At 41.4% G+C, this 25,576-nt stretch overlaps 1 protein-coding gene across 1 annotated transcript in view; it reads left to right on the top strand.

The window, feature by feature from the left end:
* ITGBL1 (integrin subunit beta like 1) overlaps window positions 1-25,576 on the top strand; it is a 177,560-nt gene that overhangs the window by 144,877 nt on the left and 7,107 nt on the right. The window contains exons 8-10 of the mRNA XM_038759722.1: window positions 11,652-11,768; window positions 16,551-16,697; window positions 25,350-25,463. Of these exons, the coding sequence (XP_038615650.1) occupies window positions 11,652-11,768; window positions 16,551-16,697; window positions 25,350-25,463 (378 nt within the window). The remainder of the gene's footprint in view (window positions 1-11,651; window positions 11,769-16,550; window positions 16,698-25,349; window positions 25,464-25,576) is intronic.

The following is a 25,576-nucleotide window of genomic DNA, read 5'->3' on the forward strand; positions in this document are numbered from 1 at the left end:
CCCTGTCCCACACAGGGCTCACGGTCTTAATCCCCATTTTATAGATGAAGTAACTGACGCACAGGGAAGTGAAGTGACTTGTCCAGATCACACAACAGACAAAGTAGTGGGGCTGGGATTAGAACCCAGGTACTGACTCCCGGGCACATGCTATATTCACTAGGCCTTGCTGTTTTCCTACAGTTAGTTCATGGGGAGCATGCAAAAGAAGTAAATATGACCCAGGTCCTGGAGGAATTTGAAATCTAATGAGAGTAGACAATACACATAATTAAGCAAATAAAGATACACTGCATGATCATAGAGAAAACTGAGGAAGAGGCAAGGATAGAAAGTGGGGGGATGATTCAGGGAAAGCCTTTCAGGTGCAGGTGATGTGACTTCTTTAGTAGTTTTTTGAAGAGGGAAGGGATGGGGTTTGATGAAGATGAGATGACAGACATTTCTGGGTGGGGGAATGTGTGACTGGAGGAAGGAGAGTCAGTAGTGAGAACAGCAAGAACATTAAATGCTAGGAGAGTTGAAAAATTGCTTTTAAATCGCTTCAGAATGCACTCTCAAATTCAGACTGCTGGATAGCAGTGCTGACAAACATCCATCTGGGGTGGAGAGATCAGGGTCTCTTGGAACTAACTAAGGGTCTCTCAAACCTTGAGTTGGAGAGGCTGAATTGAAAGCTTGGCTGTATAAAGGGGCTGTAGCTGTAAACAAGGATATTACTAATGTGGAGGCACTGCAGAAGGGAATCACTGACCATGGATAATTGGTCTTTTCAGTAGCCCTCCCTGTGGTTAGTGATCACTACCTTAAGTGCAACCCTTGCAAACTAAGGAGAAAGAGAGAGATAGAGACGAGAGACAGAGTGTGTGGTGTTTTCCAGGCAATATTTGCTTCAGTCACAAATTCTTGAATATTCAGAAATGGCCAACAAAAGAATGGTTAGGTTATTCAGAGTTCAGTGAGTTATCATATTAACAGAAAGTCCTTTTTTTCTATTTTGTCTCAGTGGAACAGTAAGCCCTTTGGGGAGAGTTAATTGTCTTCTTTTATTCCAAATGTCAGACTGAAATAGAAAGAACCATTCCAGCTTTTAGGTAGGCTCATTAGATAGGAAGATAGGAAGAGGACCAAGGAACAATCATTATGTGGCTGTTAGAGCCCAACCAGCATCTCATATTTATTTTTTGGTTCATTCAGTTTCAAGAACATCTGCTGCCCTTTTCGCTCCCTGCCTCAGAGGTCACACACACTTTTCTGGGGGAAATCATCATACTTTTAATAGTTTTACCCAATCTTCTGAAACATCTTCTTGAAGTAGTGATATCTCATGCCCTTCTTGCCATTTCCAGCAAAAAGAGACTTATGAACTGTGCAGACTGAGGTAGGATATGTGTAAACTCATCTTGCAGCCAGCACATCATCTGACATTTAGACTCATTAAAAACAATGTCTAACAGCTCTTCCATCAACAGCAATTGATCTGTAATGACTGAGTAGCGTGTGCATCAGAAAGTTTGAACACCCCTGTCTGGATGGAATATAAAATATGGAATATTTTAGATGTCTAAAGTGAAGTTGTTCATATCTCCTAAAATGCAGTGCTTTTTCATTTGGATGAAATCATATGGATTATTATGGTTCTTCGTGTTTCATTTCTTCTATATAGCTCTAGAATTTTGCAGAGAAGTGAAGAGCTAGAAGCTTTTCTAAGAGAAGCAGTTGCCACGGTAAACCTATTGTTCTAGGCAAAGAAAGAGCATGTTAGTTAAGTGTTAATCTCCTCTCTGTTTTATGTAAGCCTCTAATTACTCTCCAAGGATTGAATGTGAACTGCAAGTATGGTCATCACAACAAAAAAGTGAAAAAATAAGGTTGTAGAGCATATGCATGTTACTACTTCACTAGCAGATGCTTTTTATGATCGAATACTATTCCTGATTTAGCTCACTCTTAATTCTTAATGTGAAGACGAAAGAAAAAGGAGGACAGTGTTTACAGAATGACCCCAAAATAAGCCTGCTGAAATACTCCTTGTATAGCTTCATGTTCCCTGTGGACACAGAATAAATACTTGAAGATGTGACTAATTCTTCTTACAAGCCTGATAAACTGGCCATCAGTTGAAGACCTCCAATTTTTTAAAGTAAATATGGCAACAAACTTTGAATTTGCTTTTCCCTGCCTCCACTTCTCCCTTTGATGGAGCCCTTTTGAGAAATGCAAAGGTGCTTGGGGCCTCAACAATGACTTCACCATCATAAGCATCAATTCCATCATCTCTATCTCCATTAATACATGTTGGCATAATATGTCTATTGTTAATATTATCAACATGTATAAATCCCTTTCAGGATGCCAAGCACTGGCCTAAACACTGGGATAAATGCAAGATCAAACACAATCTCTTTCCCACGAGGGGCTCACAATCTAAGTAGGGGAGGAAAGACATCTAGGGCAATAGAAATATAATCCAAAGCAGTTAATGCATAGCAACTAAACAGATTTGGAGAAGACCCTCTGTGGAGCTATCACCTTAATCTCTCCCACTCTAATTTCCATCCCTAATGCCTTACCCATGCATTTAGTCCTTTCCCCCCACCCAACTTAAGCATTTGTGTACATACCCTTATATTCCACTGCCTCCCTTAATGTCTGTCTCCACTAGATCGTAAGCTTCTTGAGGTTAGGGATTGGATCTACTCCCTGTACTGTACTGCACTGTACTTTCCCAAGTGCTTAGTCTAGTGCTGTCTGCAAATTAAGTGTTCAATAAATACCATTGATTTACTGATTGTTTAAGCACAAAAATTTTGCTTACAAATTGACCCAGCCACAGTTCTAAAAGTTGCACAAGGTTTTCTGCCTATCGTGAACTACTGTGGAGATTGTGGCTTGGTTTCCGAACGTCTGATGGGAGGTGGGAGCTTGGGCGGATCATTATTCATTCATTCATTCATTCAATCGCATTTATTGAGCGCTTACTGTGTGCAGAGCACTGTACTAAGAGCTTGGGAAGTACATGTTTGCATTATAGACGTGGGAGCTTGGGACTGCACAGTTGCTGGTCCATGTCCCCATCTCCCATTAGACACTAAGCTGCTTCAGGAGACAGGTCACATCTAAGTCCCTTCAGTGCCTATTGCAGACCTCTGCATTAAAGAAATGCTAAATAAATACCGATACGGATTAAAAACTTTTTGTGTGTGTGCCGAGCCCGATATTAGGAACTGGGGAAGTTCAAGGACTATATAAAGTACTCTCAGTGACTTCGGGCTTACAACCTAAGGGTGAGGTAAATGCATAGAGAAGCAGCGTGGCTCAGTGGAAAGAACCCGGGTTTTGGATTCATAGGTCATGAGTTCAAATCCCAGCTCTGCCAATTGCCAGCTGTGTGACTTTGGGCAGGTCACTTCACTTCTCTGGGCCTCAGTTCCCTCATCTGTAAAATGGGGATGAAGATTGTGAGCGCCCCCATGGGACAACCTGATCACCTCGTAACCTCCCCAGCGCTTAGAACAGTGCTTTGCACATGGTAAGCGCTTAATAAATGCCATCAACATCATTATTATTATTATAGAAAATGCCCCCAAATGCAAATTGTATGAATGGGAAAAGCAAAGAAGGCAAATAAGAGAAGGATGGTAAGTGGAAATGGCAATTGTCTTCCAAATTCAGGGCCCAGTGGGTATTTAAAAAAAAAACAGAATTCAGAAAGTTGCAACATTTCTATAAACAGTGTTATAGGTAGGGTCTCTGTGGAAAAGCTCCTGGGATTCTGTGGGAGAAGTCAACAGAGTCGAGAGTGGGAATGGTAGTGGAGAAAATGGAAGATGCAGGTGAGGATAGGTGGAAAGAAAGGAAGCAGAGAAGAATGGAGCCCTGAATTCTCACTCCCCTAACCTCACAACCAATTTCAGGCCCCACATCTCCATGAGGTAAAGCAAGACAGAGGTACACCAGTCTGGCATCTCATGGCTTAGTAGGAAAAGCATCGGCTTGGGAGTCAGAGGATGTGGGTTCTAATCCCAGCCCTGCCACTGGTCTGCTGTGTGAACTTGGGCAAGCTGCTTAACTTCTCTGTGCCTCAGTGACCTCATCTATAAAATGGGGAAGAAGACTGAAAGCCCCTGCTTGTCTGATTATCTTGTATCTATCCCAGCACACAGAACAGTATTTGGCACATAATAAGCCCTTAACAAATACCATTATTATTATTATTTGAATTTGATAAATCCTATTCAGCCCAGGTGAGATTAAAGCAATCTCCTACTGAAAGATGCTCTTGGAACTATTGAAAAAGGGTGAAAACTAATAAGATGCCAATGTAAAATTATGCCCTTTCTTTTCATCAATCCCAGTTCATGAAATCTATGTTGATGGAAGTTTCAGAAACACCCCCAGATAGATCTTTTCATTTCAGCCTGTGATTCAGTTGTACTGTCTTTTGCAAGTGAAAATGCGCATTCGTTTGCTTTCATTGAAATAATGGAATTTTTGCTTATAATTGCTTTGTGGCCACTGCTGGTAAAAACATGATGAATGAGAGTTTCTGTACAAGCCAGTTTTAGTATTCCCAAACTTCAGGTAATTATAGTGATTAAGTGGGATCCTATTCTCCCAATGAAATTTCATTATTTTACTATTTTAGTTCATCTCTAAAGAGCTTGTTAATTTGCAAATGGGTTGGACTCATTAACAGTTTGTATAAATGGTATTCACAGAGCTCTCTTTCCTATGCAGGCCAGTTTAAAAATTCTATTTCCAATGTAAATTCTTAGGCAGTTGGTTATGATTTAAAGAAGAAAAGCTGAAAAAAATCCCACCGAAAAAGTAAGCATGCAAAGAACACTGGATGATGGAACCTTAAACTTAATCAGATATTGAATAAAAATCATCCTATTCTGAAGTTAAGTGCTTGGTATTGGTGTTATGGGTATGATTAATTTTCACATTCATATTCATAAGAATATGTGATACATTTTAAAGAACGCACTCTGTGAGGCCACTAATGACCTCCACCTTGTCAAACATAAAGAAGCAGCGTGGCTCAGTGGAAAAGAGCATGGGTTCTGGAGTCAGAGGTCATGGGTTCAAATTCTGTCTCTGCCAATTGTCAGCTGTGTGACTTTGGGCAAGTCGTTTCACTTCTCTGTGCCTCAGTTACCTCATCTGTAAAATGGGGATTAAAGACTGTGAGCCCCACGTGGGACAACCTGACCACCTTGTAACCTGCCCAGCAGCTTAGAACAGTGCTGTGCACATAGTAAGCCCTTAATAAATTCCATCATCATCATCATTATTATTATTATTCTTACACAATCCTTCCCCTCATAGCAGCCTTTGACACTGGATTTCATCAGAATAGTTCTTTCCTCATCTTCCTCCTACCCTCTCTCCTTGCTCTTTCTCAGTCTCTTTCACTGACTCTTCTTCCATCTCTCAGTGCCTAACTGTGGGTATGTCCCTCAAGGCCCCTTTCTGAGTCCCTATTTTTTCTCACTTCATATTCACTCCCTAGGAGAGTTAATCTACTTCCAAGGCATCAGTTAACACCTTTTCGTGGGTGGCTAGCAAATCAATTTTGCTCGATGAAGTCAATCTTCCCTTCAAACAACCAGGTATTTCTTTTTGGCAGCAGGGCATCTAACTCCACATACGCATTCTCCTGTCACCTTAAGCTCCAAACATCTCATATTCATTTCCAAATCTTCTTCTCCACCTAACTTTCCCAATCCAATGGACCAAACGAACATCCTCCCCACTGAAGCCTGAAATTAAACCATTATCTTCGATTTACTCTCACGAGTGAGTCACATCTGGTTGCTAAATCCTGTCTCTTTTTCCCGCACTATAATTTGTCGTTCTGCCTTCGTCTCCATCCATATGGCCACCATCCTGATCTAGATGCTTATCATATCCTCTACTGGACACTTTAATGGTCTCCCTGCTTCCTGTCAGGAAAAGCCCATGGCTCTTTCCAGTGCTTAGTGCAGTGTTGTTTACATGCTAACATGCTATACAGTCAACAAATACTATTCCTACTAATAGTATTACTATTAAGGAGGAGATATGATTTCTGATTACCTAGTGACAGTGCCAGAGATTAAGCAGCGTAGGGCATGGCCTAATGGAAAAAGCATGGGCCTGGAAACCAGAGGACCAGGATCTTGGCTATTCCACTTGTCTGCTGTGTGACCTTGGGCAAGTCATTTGATGTCTCTCTGTTTCAGTTCCCTCATCTGCAAAATAGGGATTCAATACCTGTTCTCCCCTCCTTATTCATTCATTCATTCAATCGTATTTATTGAGCACTTACTTTGTACAGAGAACTGTACTAAGCGCTTGGGAAGTACAAGTTGGCAACATATAGAGATGGTCCCTACCCATCAGTGGGCTCACAGTCTAGACTGTGAACCCCATGTGGGACAGGGACTATGTCCAACCTGCTTATCTTGTATCCACCCTAGCCGTAAGTACAATGCTTGGCACACAATAAGTTCTCAACAAGCACCATAACTATTATTATTATTATTATTATTAAGTACATTGGTAGAATTGGTCTCTTGGTAATCAATTAGGAGACTTTACTAGACTATTCCTCAGCAGCGACTTGCAAAATTTCTTTGGGTAGTACTTGCTCTCACACTGACAAGAGGCATGCTCTTGACAAAGGATTTGTTTCCTGCTGTTTATGCTTAATTTAGCTGATCTATTTAGTAAGTATGAAGGAGGCTTAAACAATAGTAGAGTGATATGGAACTGTGTAGACAGCCAATCCAGATCATTCAGGGTACAAAATAATCCTGTTAGATTCCTTCAAGATTTTCCAAATAATTGCTCGAACCATTAATCCTCTGGCTTTACCATCATCATGAGTGTCAAGAAAAAGAAGAACATTAGTATTTTACAATTTAATTTGAATGCCAAGATCAGTGCAAATGAAGCAAATCTAAAGAGGAGAAAGTTCAGGCAATTCAAGCCTGCAATGCACATCTGCCTCAGTTAGCAGAAATTTTCAGGCCAGGTGGCACTGAAGACTTGGGAAGCATGATGACGGTAGAAGGATATAGGTAGGGCTCTGCAACGGTACTGTGAAGCCACTTTGACTGTAAGCTCGTTGTTGGCAGGGAGTGTGTCTGTCTATTGCTATATTGTTCTCTCCCAAGTGCTTAGTACAGTGCTCTGCACAGTCAGTGACTAATAAATATGACTGGATTGAATTGAATTTAACATTTATTTTCATTCATTCATTCATATTTATTGAGCGCTTACTGTGTGCAGAGCACTGTACTAAGCACTTGGGAAGTACAAGTTGGCAACATGTAGAGACGGTCCCTACCCAATAGAGGGCTCACATTATGGATGGTGGTCCTCCTGTTTGGTGAATTCCTGAAAAATTGACCATTTTTGAGGTGGCATGTCAAAGGGACTGTTCCCTTTCCCAAGCATACTAAGGCTGATTTTGGGATTGCTAATGAAGAAGGGTGTGTGTAAGGGTGTGTGTGTGTTTGTTTGTTTGTGTGGGTGTGTGTGTAGGGTGGATAAGGGTCCTGCCTAGGATTTTTTGTGACGATTCATAGAGAAATAGAGGGACCGTTTCTGTTTATTGTAATGTACTCTCCCTAGCTTGTAGTATAGTGCTCTGCACATAAGTGCTCAATAAATGCGATTGAATGAATGTAAGAAGAAGAAAGGAAGATTTTCTGCTTCCTCTCATTTTTTTACAGTTAACTCTCTGCTTGCCTTCCCTCCTTACTTCTTGCCTACGCTGTTCCCAGAAGAAGAAAAGAAGCCTGCAGGGTTTAATGGAGATTTGCATTTTCTGTTTTCCTTCCCAATTGTATGTCATTTACTATCAGATTTCCCAAGGTTTAATTGTCTGCCAGACTGCCACGGGGAGAAAAACACCCACCTTCCTGGGTTTAGGTGGCTCCTTTGTGAGTCTGATTAAATTCAGAAACCCTCCCAGTTGCTGATTAAATTCAGAAACCCTCCCAGTTGCTTCCAGGCTATCCCCCCACCAATTCCTCCTGCCACCCCCCACTCCTTCCACAGTTGCTATGGGAAGACCAAACAGCTGACAGCTGAGATTTTTTCCCACCAGTCAGGTTTTGGAAAGCACTCAAAAGGCAGATTTTTCTCACCAATCGGATCCTGCTGCACAAACCGAGAGGGGGCAAAGGGGCAGAACATAAAATGGTGTTTTAATTGGAATGAATCCGAACAATAAAAGTTGTTAGCTGCAGGAGTCATAGGTTAGCAAGACACAGATTAGCAAAATGTACAACTTTTGTGTACCCTCCCCGAGTACTTCCTAGACACTGATGAAATGACTCAGCTCGTTCCACTCTTCATGCTCTCCCTAATCTGCTCCAGGGGAGGATGCAAGAAATGAAACCGTTTTGTCATCAGGATGGGAGGGGGAGAGGGAGGTGAAAAGAAGATGTTCCCAAGAGAGGGAATCCAATATTACAATCCAGCTCAAGGTACAGTCCTGATTTCGAGAAGATTAATCATCTTGGTCTGAATTATCCAGATAATTACCACAACTTTCCACTGCAGACAAGCTGAAAGCCATAGACGTTTATCAAAACTCCCAAACTTTCTGGACCGTAATTGACAAAAAGTCCTTACTTGCTTTCCAGAGGAAGAATACTTCTGAAAAACTTCATTTCCCAGGGAATTTTCTATCTAAAGAATTCCCTGAATGGTTCAGCCTTTTTTTATTCAACCTGAATTTCTTCACCCGCAAAAGCTCTTCCTGACTTTAATTTTTTTTTATTTTTCTGTCACCCACACTCTTCAAGAGTTGGAAACAGGGAGCAAAAGCTAAAATAATCAGTCTATACTTCTCCAATTCAAAGTTCCTTTAACCAGACTTTAGAAACAGCATCAGGGTGACACATAAAGCACTTTTGGGTCAGCCCGAAAGTAGACAGTGGTAATTTCAGTGGTGACATAATTTTAACAGTTTTGATAGTGAATAACTGATGTACAAAAGCTCTTCCACCTGTATGTCTTGAGGTCCAGTGTTCAGTCTTTGTGATGATGGAGCATGCTTTAGATTACATACAGTTTCTTCATGCTGCCTCAAAGAATCAAAGGAATAGTGTGCATACTTCCTGACTAGTGTAGTTCACCACACCAAGAAGGTAATAATAATAATAATAATATAATTATGGTATTTGTTAAGCGCTCATTATGTGCCAAGCACTGTTTTAAGCACTGGGGTGGATACAGGGTAATCAGATTGTCCCACGTGGGGCTCATACATTTAATCACCATTTTACAGATGAGGTAATTGCGGTACAGAGAAGTTAAGTGACTTGTCCAAGGTCACACAGCAGACAAGTGGCAGAGGTGGGATTAGAACCCACGTCCTCTGACTCCCAAGCCCATCCTCTTAAACCACAACTGCTGTGGTTTAACTAAGTACTACTTAGTATTACAATTGCATTGCTAATTTCCTCCACAGTCAAAATCCTAGCCCAAAATCCCGATTTCCCGTAACATTTACATGCTCATGATTTCACATGTGAGATAAGTACATCTTATTAAATACCAGATTTTGGAATAAAGATGGCATTTTCTAGTCACTATTACAAAGCTCTCAAACTGTCACTGAGAAACAGTGTGGCCTAGTGGGAAGAGCATGGGCCTGAGTCACAGGGACCTGAGTTCTAATTCGGCCCTGCTGCTTGTTTGCTGTGTGACCTTGGGTTTGTCACTTAACTTCTCTGTGCCTCAGTGACCTCATCCGTAAAATGGAGATTAAGAATATGAGCCCAATATGGGACAGGGCCTGTGTCCAACCCAATTTGTTTGTATCCACCCCAGCATTTAGTGCAGTGCCTGGCACATAGTAAGCACTTAATAGATATCACAATTATCATTATTATGATTATCATTTTCCCTCTACCTTCACATCACCTGCACACTGGGATACTCACCCATTAAATACTTGGGTACTCCCCTGGATAGCACATGTCTTTAAAGTCCGTAACGTCCACCTACCTGCAACTTATTCTAGTGTCCTTTTCCCTAATTATATTGTAAACTCCTTTAGGATGGAGATCATGTGTACAAACCACTGCACTCTCCCAAGCACTTAGTACAGCTCTTGGTACAGAGTAAGATCTCAATAAATATGTTTGATTTGTTACAAGAAGGCCTCCCCTTCCCTCACACTAGGGAAAGAAAATGCTCTTAGCACTCTTTCAGAATAGTATTATCATCATGAGATTTTTTGGGCTACCCTCATGTTTCTCAATTATACAGCATTTGCAATATTTTCCTAGGTTCAGACACTTCCCTTCTTTCTCGCCTTTGAAGAACATCTGGGAACATCTGGTGTTCCCAGACTGAGCCCCCTCCTTCCTCTCCCCCCTCCCCATTCCCCCTGCCCTACCTCCTTCCCCTCCCCACAGCACCTGTATATATGTTTGTACAGATTTACTCTATTTATTTTATTTGTACATATTTACTATTCTATTTATTTTATTTTGTTAATATGTTTTGTTGTCTGTCTCCCTCTTCTAGACTGTGAGCCCACTGTTGGATAGGGACCATCTGTATATGTGGCCAACTTGTACTTCAAAAGCGCTTAGTACAGTGCTCTGCACACAGTAAGCGCTCAATAAATACGATTGAATGAATGGATGAATGAAAGTACTTTGGACTGAAAAGATAAATTAAAAATTCATCACAATAGCTCTTGTTTAGTATTAGATTAGCAATAGATCTTTAATTTGGCAGCTCAAGATACGTTTCTGCTAAATGGGGTGTAAAAGACACCTTTTTGAATATAAATATTTATACATTTATACATGAGATATCAAACTAAAAATATTTTGTTTTTGGTACATATTCATGGTATTATTTGATCATGAATGTAGATCATTTGATCTACATTTGTAGATCATGTTGATCATTTGATCGTGTAGACTGTGAGCCTGTTGTTGGGTAGGGACCGTCTCTATATGTTGCCAACTTGTACTTCCCAAGCACTTAGTACAGTGCTCTGCACACAGTAAGTGATCGATAAATATGATTGAATGAATGCATTCATGTATGTAACTACACATGTAACTATCTATTACTATCTATTGAATGTAACTATCTATTTTTATCCAGTTTTTATCTATTGTGTTTTGAAATATATTTATGTTTTGTTCAATAGTATGGCCTGTGGAAAACTAAATTTCTTTCAGCCTTTTGTTTAATGCTGTATTTTCTTGGACCAATTATGTGAGTAAATTGGGGTGTACCTTTTTCATAACTAATGAAATGGGAAGAGGAAAAGTTTGATGTAACTTAATTCTCTTTCTATATGGCTGGAAGACATAAAGAAGAAGAATCAAGCTAAATATCTCCTGAAGTCAGCAATATTATTTTATTTTTTCCTGCCATGTTTGCTTCAGAGTTATTTGGAATTCAATTCCCTGTGGGCAGGGACCACATCTACCAATGCTATTGTATTGTACTTTCCCCAGGACTTAGTGTGCTCAACTCACACTAAGCACTAAATAAATACCATTGAGTGACTGATTGAGAGAGGCACTGAAGCAGTGGTGAAACTGGATGCCTCCATGATTTTTCTAAAAGCTATATTTTATGAGACGCTCATTCTTGGTTCTCCTTGTTATTTTCAGGGAAATGTGAATGTGGTCAATGCACGTGTTTCCCACCAGGAGATAGCAGAGTATACGGGAAAACATGTGAATGTGATAATCGGCGGTGTGAGGATCTGGATGGTACAGTCTGTGGAGGTATGCATTCACCTCAATCCTCCCATTCAACATATCTCCTTTCATCCCATGAACAGTGTCCTTGAGCTCAGTCAGCTCACAAGCATTGAGGCAGCGATCATCACAATGTAAAAATCCCAAGTACTCTATAAACCAAATATTTTAAAAAGCAATCACCCACCCCATTTTTTTAGTGGTATTTGTTCAGTGCTGAATCTGTGAAACAACTCTGAGTAACTCCTGAATGTTGGCATGCACATGGGGAGACCCAGGCTGTGGATACTGGGAAGAGAGACCACAGAACTTGGAGATTAGGGGGCGTCTATGAAAGTAAGATGTGTGAAAGGAAGCCAAAGTGATTTGAATACTAATTTGTTATTTGCCATTAGCATTCTCTGACCAGCGGTGATGGATTAATGGTGTGGTATCCGGACCAGATGCCAACGTAACTGCTTGGAAGGGCTGTGATGGATGAGATAATAAATGATAAAGACCCTATTACCTTGTCTATGAATGTTAAGAATGAGTCACTTTCTACTGAGGAGCCAACTGTTCATTGTTGTAGAATGAAGAAGACCGGATGCTTTCCCTCCTACAATAGGACTTAATGTGGAATCCAGAGTGATTTCTATCATTTGGTTTATGCTTTCTTCGAATCCTTTTTATACATCCTTTGGCCTGGCCACTATTGTGTAACTTCCATTAACCTTTGTAAAATGCATCCCCACAGGCCCGGTCCAGGCTCTGTGAATTGAGAGGGACAGGTCTGGAAGGTAAAACTAGGCCTTTTGACCTCGTTTAATCACTAATTCTGTTTGGATGAGTTCCTTTACCTCTTTTTTGTCTCCACGTCACCTCCCAAATGAAACACACACCCAGACTCCTAGAAAGCCATAAAGGGGCAGAGTGGCTTTTGGAAAGTTCATCAGACTGGTAGATTCCTGTTCTAATCTTTGTTCTGCCACTTTCCTGCTGTGTGACCTTGAAAAAGTCATTTAGCTTCTCTGTTCCTCAGTGTCTTCATCTGTAAAATGGGGATAAAACGACTGCTCTCCCTCCCCATTAGGTTGTGAGCCCCATTTAGGATAGTGACTTGGTCTGATCTGATTTATCTTGTAGCTACCCCGGCTGTTAACATAGTGCTTTGGCACATGGTAATAAATCGATCAATCAATCAGTTGCCTGTGTTGACCACTTACAACATGCAGAGGACTGTACTATGCACTTGGGAAAGTACAATACAACAGATAGAGCACACACATTCCCTGCCCACAACAAGCTTACAGTCAGTCTAAAGTCTAGTGCATAAATGTTGCCAACTTGTACTTCCCAAGCGCTTAGTACCTCACTGTACCTCGCTCTCGCCTGTCCCGCCATCGACCCCCGGCCCACGTCATCCCCCGGGCCTGGAATGCCCTCCCTCTGCCCATCCGCCAAGCTAGCTCTCTTCCTCCCTTCAAGGCCCTGCTGAGAGCTCACCTCCTCCAGGAGGCCTTCCCAGACTGAGCCCCTTCTTTCCCCTCCCCCTCATCCCCCTCTCCATCCCCCCGTCTTACCTCCTTCCCTTCCCCACAGCACCTGTATATATGTATATATGGTTGTACATATTTATTACTCTATTTATTTATTTATTTATTTATTTTACTTGTACATTTCTTTCCTACTTATTTTATTTTGTTGGTATGTTTGGTTCTGTTCTCTGTCTCCCCCTTTTAGACTGTGAGCCCACTATTGGGCAGGGACTGTCTCTATGTGATGCCAATTTGTACTTCCCAAGCGCTTAGTACAGTGCTCTGCACATAGTAAGCGCTCAATAAATACGATTGATTGATTGATTGATTGATAGTACAATCAATCAATCAATTGTATTTATTGAGCGCTTACTGTGTGCAGAGCACTGTACTAAGTGCTTGGGAAGTACAAGTTGGCAACATATAGAGACGGTCCCTACCCTACAGTGGGCTCACAGTCTAGTACAGTGCTCTGCTCATAGTAAGCGCTCAATAAATACAATTGAATGAATGAATGAATAAAAAATAACCATCATCATTAGGTGGGGAGAAAGGAAGAGGTGATAGGGCTCAGAGCAAGATCAAACTAGCCTCAATATGGTCCAAACCCCCACTGGGCATTATCTGGGACTTCATGTCCTCATTTATTTCCAACAGACCACCACTTCCCTACCTTCAAAACTCTCCTAAAAATCCTCCAAGATGCCTCTTTTTTTTTTTTCGTGGTACTTGTTAAATGCTTGTTTGTGGCAGGCACTGTATTAAGTGCTGGGGTGGATAAAAGATAATCAGATTGGTCACAGTCCATGTCCCACATCGGACTCCCAGCTTTAATCTCTATTTTACAGAGAAAATAACTGAGGCACAGAGAGTAGTTAAATGACTTGCCAAAGGTCACACACCCCTGCTCACTTTCTTTTCTGTGCCATCCATCCAGTCAGATTTGTACTCCTTAGGCATTTAATATTCACTTCAACCTCAGCCCCACAGCACATATCCTTATACCCTGATATTTCCTTATTTGTTACTTATTTCAATATCTTTCTCCCCCTTTAGACATTAAGCTCCTTTGAACCAGGGAATCATCTTTACCAGAGGCAGCATGGCATAGTGAGAAACAACATGATGTAGTGAGAAGCAGTGGGCTGTAGTGGATAGAGCACGGGCCTGGGAGTTGGAAGGTTGTGGGTTCTAATCCTGACTCTGTCACGTGTCTGCTGTGTGACCTTGGGCAAGTCCCTTGGCTTCTCTGGGCCTCAGTGACCTCATCTGTAAAATGGGGATTGAGACTGTGAACCCTATGTGAGACAGGGACTGTGTCCAACCCGATTAACTTGCATCCACCCCAGCGCTTAATACAGTGCCTGGCACATAGTGAGCACTTGACAAATACCACAATTATTATTACCACTGTTATCATTAAGACTGTGAGTCCTATGTGAAACAGGAACTGTGTCCAAACCAATTATCTTTTATGCACCCCAGCCTTTAGTCCAGTGCCTGGCACATGTAAGAGTTGAAAAAATATTAAAAAATAAGACATTTCATTTTGGAGGGAAAGCGGCAGAAGCAGTAGTAAGATGAGTAGTTTTATTTAGCATAAAGGGTTATTAAATATTTAATGAATGTGTATACAGGACTCTAATAAATACAGGAGATAAAGGGATAAGTATATCTTACATATTTCTTCAGTCAGAATCTCCTGTACCATTCAGGCACAAGCCCAAATTGGGAAATACAATTTAGCCTGGGCTTTGAGCATCACCATCATCATCATCATCATCAATCATATTTATTGAGCGCTTACTGTGTGCAGAGCACCGTACTAAGCGCTTGGGAAGTACAAATAGGCAACATATAGAGACAGTCCCTACCCAACAGTGGGCTCACCGTCTAAAAGGGGGAGAAAGTCCACCAAAGTCCCTCATGGATGATTCCACATCACAGGGAAAGCAGCAATTCTGTACATGCCTATGATCCTATGGTGAAAATGTGTTTGGCTGGTCACAGGGGAGAATAGTGTTTTGAGTGTTCCCCCAAACTGTGGCAAGTGATTCCTCAGTCAGTCAATCATATTTATTTAGCAGTAACTGTGTGCAGAGCACTATACTAAGTGCTTTGGAGGGTACAGTATAACACGATATCAGACAGAGTCCTTGCCCACAACGAGCTTACTATGTAGAGGGGGAGGCAGACATTAATATAAATGAATAGATTACAGATATGTACATAAATTCTGTGGGGCTGGGAGGAGGGAAGATTAAAAAGGGAGCAAGTCAGGGCGGCACAGAAGGGAGTTGGGGAAAAGGAAAAGAGAGTTTAAAAGAGGGAAGGCTGCCTATGTAGGAGACCCAGTTGGAGTGGAAGGAGGAGAGGGATTGTCTTCTGACAGGGCAACATATTTCCCCTATCCTTCCCAAAGCAACGGGGCAAGGGGGACGAAGCTCTGTGCTCAATAAGGGAAGAGATCAGAGACGTTTCTCCAGAAAGAAGTGTGAATGTCCACCTGGCTACCTGCTGAGCAGCCCCATTTGCCAAAAGGCACTGGAAGTCCCTTGGTAGTGGATGCTTCTCAGGGGCTTCGAGAGCTACAGTGAAGAGCAATCAGTACACGTTGTGTAAGTAACTGAAATGTCACTGACTTTTCAAATTGGCCGAGTTGTGGTTTCTTGTGAAAATCAATCATATTTATTGAGCGCTTACTATGTGCAGAGCACTGTACTAAGTGCTTGGGAAGTACAAATTGGCAACATATAGAGACAGTCCCTACCCAACATTGGGCTCACAGTCTAAAAGGGGGAGACAGAGAAAAAAAAAAACAAACCAAACATACCAACAAAATAAAATAAATAGAATAGATATGTACAAGTAAAATAAATAGAGTAATAAATATGTACAAACATATACACATATATACAGGTGCTGTGGGGAAGGGAAGGAGGTAAGATGGGGGGACGGAGAGGGGGACGAGGGGGAGAGGAAGGAAGGGGCTCAGTCTGGGAAGGCCTCCTGAAGGCCTTGTAACACCTTGTACTCTCCCAAGTGCTTAGTACAATGCTCTGCATATAGTAAATGCTCAATAAATACAATTGATTGATTGATCAGTTGCTTCAGGGTTCACTCCTATTCCCATACCATCCATTAAATGGGCACAGTAAACCAGATTTCATTTTGTGCAGTGCTGACTAGTGGTTAGAGAAGTGCTGTCTATGGTCACATGATGCAATAGTCTGCCTCTCCTCAAAGCTTTCAAGTTTTCACTTAATTTCACTCCCGTTTCCTTGTTTTATAGGGCATGGCACTTGTTCCTGCGGTCGATGTGTTTGCGAGAGAGGGTGGTTTGGAAAACTCTGCCAACATTCAAGAAAGTGCAACATGACAGAAGAAGAAAATAAGAGTTTGTGTGAATCAGCAGATGGCATCTTGTGTTCAGGAAAGGGTAAGTCTTCTAGTAGTGGATACCTGTGACTAAATCAACACCTGTTTTGCAAATGCCTCAGTGCACTGCCGGTTGTGGCAACTGTCTTTGAAATGTGGGAAATGTTGAAAAGTTGTGGTTTCTGTGATAAAGAAACTACAAAGGAGAGAAAAGCATCAGATGCGGCCATGCAAATTAGCACTTGCCCACATGTCCAAAGGCTTAAAAAAATTACATCGGGCTTACAAAGAAATCAATTAGTGGTTTGAAAAGTAATCAGGCAGCATGTTAAAGGGAAATTTTATTTGTGTTCTCACCCTCTTCTTCCTGTTCCCTCTTTTGTCTGCTTTACCTGAAGAAGTTTGAATGAATTTCCTGCAGGCGAAACTTGTGTTCTCTTGGTCTCATAGTAAAGAAAGGGGGTGGAGTTGGTCGGTCTGGAGTGGTGGTGTATTGAAGATTGCTTGAACTTGTTTGATATAAAACCTGGAAAGGAATCCTGTAATCAATCAATCAATGGTATTTATTGAGTGCTTACTGCGTTATGAGTACTGTACTAAGCAATCAGATCATATTTATTAAGCACTTTTTGCAGAGCACTGTACTAATCTCTAGGGAGAGTATACCCATATAACAGAGTTTGTAGACACTTTCCTATCCCACAACAAATTTACAACATTAATATAAATACAATATATATATTTATAACATATAAATAAATACATTATGGATATTTACTTAGGTGCTATGGGTCTGAGGGAGGGGTGAATGAAGGATTCAGATCCAAGTACAAGGGTATCACAGAAAGGAGTGGGAGAAGAGAAAATGAGGATTTAGGGAAGGCCTCCTGGACGAGATGTGCTAGATTAATCTCATTGAGGGCAGCAGAATGTGCCTGCTAATGCTGTTGTATTGTGCTCTCCCAAGCACTTAGTATAGTGCTTTGCACATAGGAAGCACTCAATAAATACGATTGAATGATTGAATAAGGCTTTGAAGGTGGGGAGAGTGACCAACTGAAGGATATGAAGAGGGGGCGTGTTCAATCAATCAATTGAGTTTATTGAGCACTTTCTGTGTGCAGAGCACTGACAAAGCACTTGGGAAAGTACAATACAACAGAGTTGGCAGACACATTCCCTGACCATAGAGAGTTTATGGTCTAAGAGGAATTAGGAATTATTGGAAGAAGAACGTAGGGATGGTGAAAACACAACAAACAACTTCTTCTTCCTCTCACCAGAAGAGCCAGTCATGGCGGGTCTTCAGGTGGGCTTTCTGATCTATGTCCTGCTACTCCCCACTACATTGTAAGCTCTTGAGGGCAAGGATCATACCTACCAAATCTATTGCATTGTATTCTCTGACGCCCCTAGTACAGTGATTGATGGCTTTCGCAGAGAGGATCCCTAATTGAGTTAAGAGGGTCCTTTACCACAGAACATTAAATGATAGCATGGTCTGCTGTTTGTAAGTCTGGTGCTGTAGAGGATCAGGGCAGGAAGCTAGAAGTCCCTACCTTTGCTGCTTCTGAAAACCATAAGGAATATGGTGCCCAGAAAGAGACTTAAGGGCCTGGTGAAATGGCAAGAGGAAAAATGTTCCAAATGATAATAATAATAAGAATGATGGCAATTTTTAAGCACTTGCTATGTGCAAAGCACTGTTCTAAGTGCTGGGGGGGATACAAGGTGATCAAGTTGTCCCAGGTGGGGCTCACCGTCCTATTTCCCATTTTACAGATGAGGTAACAGAGGCTCAGAGAAGTTAAGTGACTTGCCCAGGTCTCACAGCAGACATGTGGTGGAGCTGGGATTCAAGCCCGTGCTCTTTCCACTGAGCCACGCTGCTTCTCTAAATGATCAGGCTGAGTTGTCTGTTTTCATAAACTGCCCAACTTCTAATCACCCAATTAGATTTCTCCCTCTTAGTTATCCACTCTTAGCTCCCAATAAACTTGCACTCTTCCTTCCACTCCAGCCATCCGATTCACTGTTTCTTCTCTCCCACTACTGACCACTGCTCACATCCTTTCCTCTGTCTGCAACTCTCTCCCCTTTCATATCCAGCAGAAAACTGCTTTCCCCAACTTCTGAACCCTTCTGAAATCACATCTCAGCCAGAAAAACCTTTCCTGATTAAGATCTAATCTTCACAGGTTATATCACTACCGGCTGCGGTTTCAAAACTTTGTTGCCACTTAACAGCTTGTGTACTTACCTCCTCCTGTAGCTCTTATGTATATGTCTTACTTACATACCCTATTACTTAAGCACTAATTTATAACAAAGGCCCATTTGCAAATTATTTTAGTGTCTCTATCACTTGCTGGATTTGAAGCTCCTTTAAGGCAAGGATCATGTTCGCTCAGGTTTTAAATACTGTGGTCTGCACAAGTAGGAAATCAATAAGTACTACTGATTGATGTATAAAAATCCACAATTTGGTAAGGTTTTCAGTGATAAGTATCACTTGAAAGGTCCCTCTGTCTTTTTGACATGGGATATAGAGAAGCAGTGTGGCTCAGGGGAAAAGAGCCCAGGCTTTGGAGTCAGAGGTCGTGGGTTCAAATTCCTGGTCCACCAATTGTCAGCTATGTGACTTTGGGCAAGTCACTTCACTTCTCTGTGCCTCAGTAACCTCATCTGTAAAATGGGGATTAAGACTGTGAGCCCTCCCTGGGACAATCTGATCACCTTGTAACCTCCCCAGCGCTTACAACAGTGCTTTGCACATAGTAAGTGCTTAAGAAATGCCATTATTATTACTATCATATGTATGAGAGTTATTTCTTGGGAAGGCTGAGGTTGTTTTATATATATGTATATATACATGCATTTCTATATCCATCTATATAGGGAGGTATTTGTTAAGTGCTTACTATGTGCCAGGCACTATACTAAGCTAATCAAATTAGACCCAGTCATGTCCCACATGAGGCTCATAGTCTCTTAATCCCCATTTTATAGATGAGGCAACTGAGGCAATGAGAAGTGAAATGACTTTCCAAGATCACACAGCTGACAAGTGGCAGAGCTGGATTGGAACCCAGGTCCTCTGACTCCTGGCCCATGCTCTTTCCACTAGGCAACACTTTTTTATCATCGGTACTAAGTTAGTAATTAGCAGCATCCTTTCACTCAACCTTTCAAAAACCACATGACCTTTTGTTATTCAAAGGCTAAACAAAGCTGTCACCTCAGGGGACAGGAGAGAAATGACATTTATTTCTTTCCAAATTTGGAGTGAAGAAAAACCTTAAAACAAATACAGTTTAGAGGACCATTCATACCCTAGGGATTATTACAAAAGTCCAAGCTGCCAGCTACGATGTCACAAATTCTAGCACTTCCACGGGGCCAACAAATGTGAAGTGAATTTGAAATCCCTGAATATTTTTAAAGAACCAAAATGCTTTGATCTAGCACTTCAAATGTCCACGTGGTACCCCAGAGCTCAGTGACAGAGGCTGTCCTCCAGACTGCTTCAACATCATCCCCATATCAGTGTATTAAGGATGAGTTGTTGTTGCGGTTACCAGATCTGCTTAGTACAGTGCTCTGCACACAATAAGAGTTCAATAAATGCAATTAACTGATTGATTGATTTCCAGTTGCCTGCCTTGTTTCTATCTTTCTGAGAATGCTTTTTCAGTCTCTAGTTGGGATCATTCCCACTCCATCGCACGTCATGACCAGTAAACCTTATGCTTCAAGATATCAGTGTGGAGGTGGTTTAGACATAAGGTGTTTACTTTTCAGGCACTCCTCATGTTTGAGGTGCACCATATGATATGATATCTGTCCTCGGACCTGTCCTTTAGGAATGTAAAAAGATCAATAAGATCATGCGGTTGATTCCTGAGAGTTGGGAATCGACAGAAAGAGGCATGAAGAAGTCTGGATAGCTTTACACAGTAGTTTCTTCTGATGCCCAAGGCATGTGGCCCTTAGTTAGAGCAGCCTGTTGAAGGGTAGATAAAGGGTAAGGCACTGTACTTTACTCCAACAGCACCTGGTTTCCATGCCACCCGGCTCAGCAGTTGGAAACCCAATCTCCCTTGGTATCAGACTTCTCCCTTGCTCTAAGCAGAGCAAATTGTAGTACTGAGTTGAAAGTGAAAGCACTTGGCATTCTTTGGAGGCAAAACACTACTTTAGCACATTGTCCATTTCTAGCATAATAAGAGCCCTCTAATAATAAAGTCACCAATCATTCTTTTTCAAATCTTAGGGTACACAAGACCCAATTCCTGGACAGATGCCTTTCACTTAGATCTATACTGCGCTTTCGAAGTCTGCAACTAAGTCTGCCTCTGTGGTAATAATAATTATGGTATTTGTTAAGCACTTGTACTGTTCTAAGTGCTGGGGTAGATACAAGTTAGTCAGGTTGGAAACAGTTTCTGTCCCACCTGGGACTCACGGTCTTAATCCCCATTTTATAGATGAGGTACCTGAGGCACAGAGAAGTTAAGTGATTTGCCCAAGATCACACAGCAGACATGTGTCAGAGCCGGATTAGAACTCACATCCTCTGACACCCAGGACTGTGCTCTTTTCACTAGGTTACACTACTTCCTAGGATCAAGACATTAATGTGCCTTTATCCTAACTTACAGGAGTGGCAAGTTCATGATGGATGTATATCATACAGGTAATTGCATCCCAGTGTACTTGGCTTGTTAGACATTTTGATGACAGTGCTGATGCAAAATTATCAAAATATTTCATATAATATCAAATTAAGACCTGCTGCAGTCTTGAGGCTCATAAAACAGTATTGCTATGACCTGAATTGAACCATGATTGAAGTAAGTTTAGCAAATTAAAGGCCTTCCAAGTTAAATTGATTAACGAGCTAATGAAATAGTCCCATATTACTCTAATGAAGGATTGGAGCTGCCAAGTATTAGCTTGAACTTGAAATGAAAGTTCTGCTCATCTATTTCCACAAGAAAATATATTTTCTCCTGTCTCTCAGTATGATGTAAGTAACAATATGAGTGTGACATATACTAACATACACATGGTTATACTCCTAACAGAATTATTAGAGTTGTTTAAATTGAATATAAATATCTCTTCAAAATCCACAAAAAATCGGATTTTCCAAATTGTTTATCAATCTTCAAATTTTTCATTCATTCAATCGTATTTATTGAAGACTTACTGTGTGCAGAGCACTGTGCTAAGCACTTGGAAAGTACAATTCGGCAACATATAGAGACAGTCCCTACCCAACAACGGGCTCACAGTCTAGAAATTTGGCAACAGATGCTGCTGGTAGTTTTAAGACCTGTAGACTTTGCCCTAAAACAATTAAATGAAATAAAGGATATTCCCTCCTGCTACATCAGCTAAGGAAAGGGAAAATATACCTGTTACAAAACAGGTATGATAGTCATGAAATCTTTTGTGATTTTAGTAACAGAAAAGAAGGATTTTGTTGTATGTAATGCAAGGGGAAGTCAACGAGGGGGAAAGGAAAAACACAAACCATGCATAAAAAAGCAACTCAACACTACTTTTCTAAAATTGAAAATACAACCCAGAACTCCAACACTAATAATGATAGTAATAATGATAATTGTAGTATTTGTTAAGCATTTACTGTGTGTCAGGCACTGTACTATGTTCTGAAGTAAAGACAGTATAATCAGGTCTCACATGGGCTGTGAGTCTAAGTTAAAGAGAGAACAGGTGTTGAGTTACAATTTTACAACTCCCCATTTTACAGGTGAGGGAAGTGAGGCCTAGAGAAGTGAAGTGACTTACTCTAGGTCACACAGCAAACAAGTGGTGCACCCGGAATTAGAACCCAGGTCCTTTGTCTTCCCAGCCCATGCTTTTTCCACTAGGCCATGATTGCTTCTTGCAATACTGAAATAGTGACTGACAGCAGCAGGATCATCTCTGTGACCCTGTGGAAGAGACTCATAAACAATAATAATAATAATAATGGCATTTGTTAAGCACTTACTATGTGCCAAGCACTGTTCTAAGCACTGGGGTATATACAAGGTAATCAAGTTGTCCCACGTGGGGCTCACAGTCTAAATCCTCATTTTACAGATGGGGCAACTGAGGCCCAGAGAAGTTAAGTGACTTGCCCAAGGTCACACAGCAGACGAGTGGCAGAGCCAGGATTAGAACCCATGACTACTGACTCCCAAGCTTGGGTTCTTTCCAGCAGGCCATACTGCTTAGATACAGATTTTACACAGTGATCTTAAGTGTTTGCAAGTCCCAAATTCTGAAAATCTGTGGGGGGGGTTTTGGCATCTCAGGCAGAGCTGGCAGCTCACGGTTCAGCTTTCTACTGGACACCGATAGAGAGGAAGATTTCTTTCCCCAACCACATGCCAAAGTTTACCACACTCTTAGTTCTTCCATCTGGGGTTTTTCCTTATGTAAACAAACAAAAATGGCATTCCTCATTTTATCTCTTTCGAAAAATAAGATACTCTGTAGTACATGCAATATTACTTTTGGGAAGTTGCCTCCTTTCAGTAATATCCTGGAGAAGGGCCGTTTGATGACCATTGGGTGTGGGCCATGGTCACCCTGTTGACCTGTCCAGGCCACTGTCCATTTCGCCCAACTACTAAAACAGTATCCATAACTGGAAAAATGGAGCAAGGATCTTTGGATATCTCTCTGGCTTTAATGTCTGTCTCTCCATCTAGATAGTAAGCGCTCAATAAATACAAGGCCCAATAAATACCCAAGTATGAGAAGCAGAAGCATCAGTTTTATCCCTCAGTCAGACCCACCCACTGGGAACACAGGTATCAGACTGCTGCCGAACTTTTCGGATGCCTCACTGGTGCTCACAAAACACTTGAAACCACCAGACATAAACGAACCAGCCATATAAAGGTAACAACTAGACTAGTGGACGTTCCCAGCATCATAGTTATCGTGAGGCATTGCCAATTTTGTATAAAACAAAATTGATTTCTTAGCCCATTTAGTGGTCAGCCAAATCTACATCATTTTTCCACTTTGAAATTGATATGTTTACTGTCAGCACTTTTCAAACAAAAAGTGATCATTTGAGCCACGTTTTATGGGAAATGCTTGAAAGGAAGCTTTACACATTTCAAGTTTTCGATCCAAAGTAAGGCTGACCTTATTAATGTGCGAACGGAGAGGTTCGCAGCACTCTTTCACATTAAATAAGAAATCAGTTTTCATTGCAACAGATGGAAGAATAATCAACCCCAAAGAACAGTTTCCACCTCACTTGTCATAGGGCTCCCGTTACTCAACGGTCCTGCCTTATTCATCCCTTCATCCATTCACTTCACTCACAGATTTACTCACATCCATCCAGTTGAGCAGCTATGTGCAGAACAGAGCACTGAACACATCGCAGCATCCAATAAGAGCAACAGATACAGTTCCTGCTTTGAAGGTGCAAAATGATTGAAATATTGCACTCAGAAGGAGATTAGTTTGTTCATCAGGAGTTTTTCCTTATATAAACTTAAACAAAAATAGTATTCCTCATTTTGATCTCTTTTGAAAAATAAGATACTCTGTAGGAGTTATTTGGTGGATGGAACACAGAATTGACTTTACCACTTTCCTGCTGTGCGACCTTGGGCAAGTTATTTAACTACTATGCTTCAGGTTCCTTATCTCTAAAACAGGATTAAAATATCTGTTGTCTTTCCTGTGAGTCCCATATTGGACAGGGACTGAAGCTGATCCAATTCTCCTGTATCTACCCCAATGCTTAACTTAGTGCTTTACACATAGTAAGTCTTTATTCACCCCACCCTTGGTTTCCCAGCATTTATGTATATATACATAATTATATTAATACCTGTCTCCCTCTCGAGACTGTAAACGTGTTGTCGGCAGGCAACATGTCTGCCAACTCTGTTGCATTGCACTCTCCCAAGTGTTTAGTACAGTGCTCTGCGCACAATAAGCGCTCAAAAAAACCATTCGGCTACCTCAGCTCTCTGTAAGGGGAATCTTGCCTAACGGTAGATTGCTGGATCAGTCAGAAGTGAGAGATTTATTTTTGTGCATCTTTGACACTTCCATCTCAACCAGAACTGGAAAGAGTGGCTAATGAACCCCATTAACATTTATGTTCTGAATCCTTTTCAGAAGGATTTCAGAAGCAACGTGGCTCAATGGAAAGAGCACGGGCTTTGGTGTCAGAGATCATGGGTTCACGTCCCGGCTCTGCCACTTGTCAGCTGACTTTGGGCAAGCCACTTAACTTTTCTGTGCCTCAGTTACCTCATCTGTAAAATGGGGGTTAAGACTGTGAGCTCCCCCCCGTGGGACAACCTGATCACCTTGTAAACTCCCCAGCACTTAGAACAGTGCTTTGTATATAGTAAGCACTAAATAAATGTCATCATTATTATTAGTAGTATTAGTATTTTCAACTGGTTTAATGTTAATTACAGCTTCTTGGAAAATCTCAAGGAACAAAAAAACCAATAAAAGCATGCCTTTTCAAGAACTACCTCTGATGCTAAAGCTCTCCTCTAAGGGGCCCTGCTAGTCAATAAGCTTTTATCCTCATTATCTACTTTTAGCTTGCTTCCTAGCTAGGGAGCAATTGTCCAGGGGCCTGCAATGTTCTATTCCACAGTGAATAGCCCTGCTGTATGGGAATGGCAAGAAACGATCTTGGTCATTTCAGGTTCCTGTTACTGCGGAACCTGCATCTGCTCTGCCCAGGAATGGTACGTTTCAGGAGAATTCTGTGAATGCGACGATCGAGACTGCGACAGACACGATGGTCTCATCTGCACAGGTCTGGTATTGACTTCCCCTTCATGGCTTTGGGCAGCGGGCCCAGTGAACAATAAGGTCCTGTCTCTCCGGCTTCTCCTTTTCAGACTTTCTCACAGGCTCCTCCTCTGCTTC

This window comes from Tachyglossus aculeatus, chromosome 17, assembly GCF_015852505.1.
Source record: "Tachyglossus aculeatus isolate mTacAcu1 chromosome 17, mTacAcu1.pri, whole genome shotgun sequence".
NCBI classification, from domain to species: domain Eukaryota; kingdom Metazoa; phylum Chordata; class Mammalia; order Monotremata; family Tachyglossidae; genus Tachyglossus; species Tachyglossus aculeatus.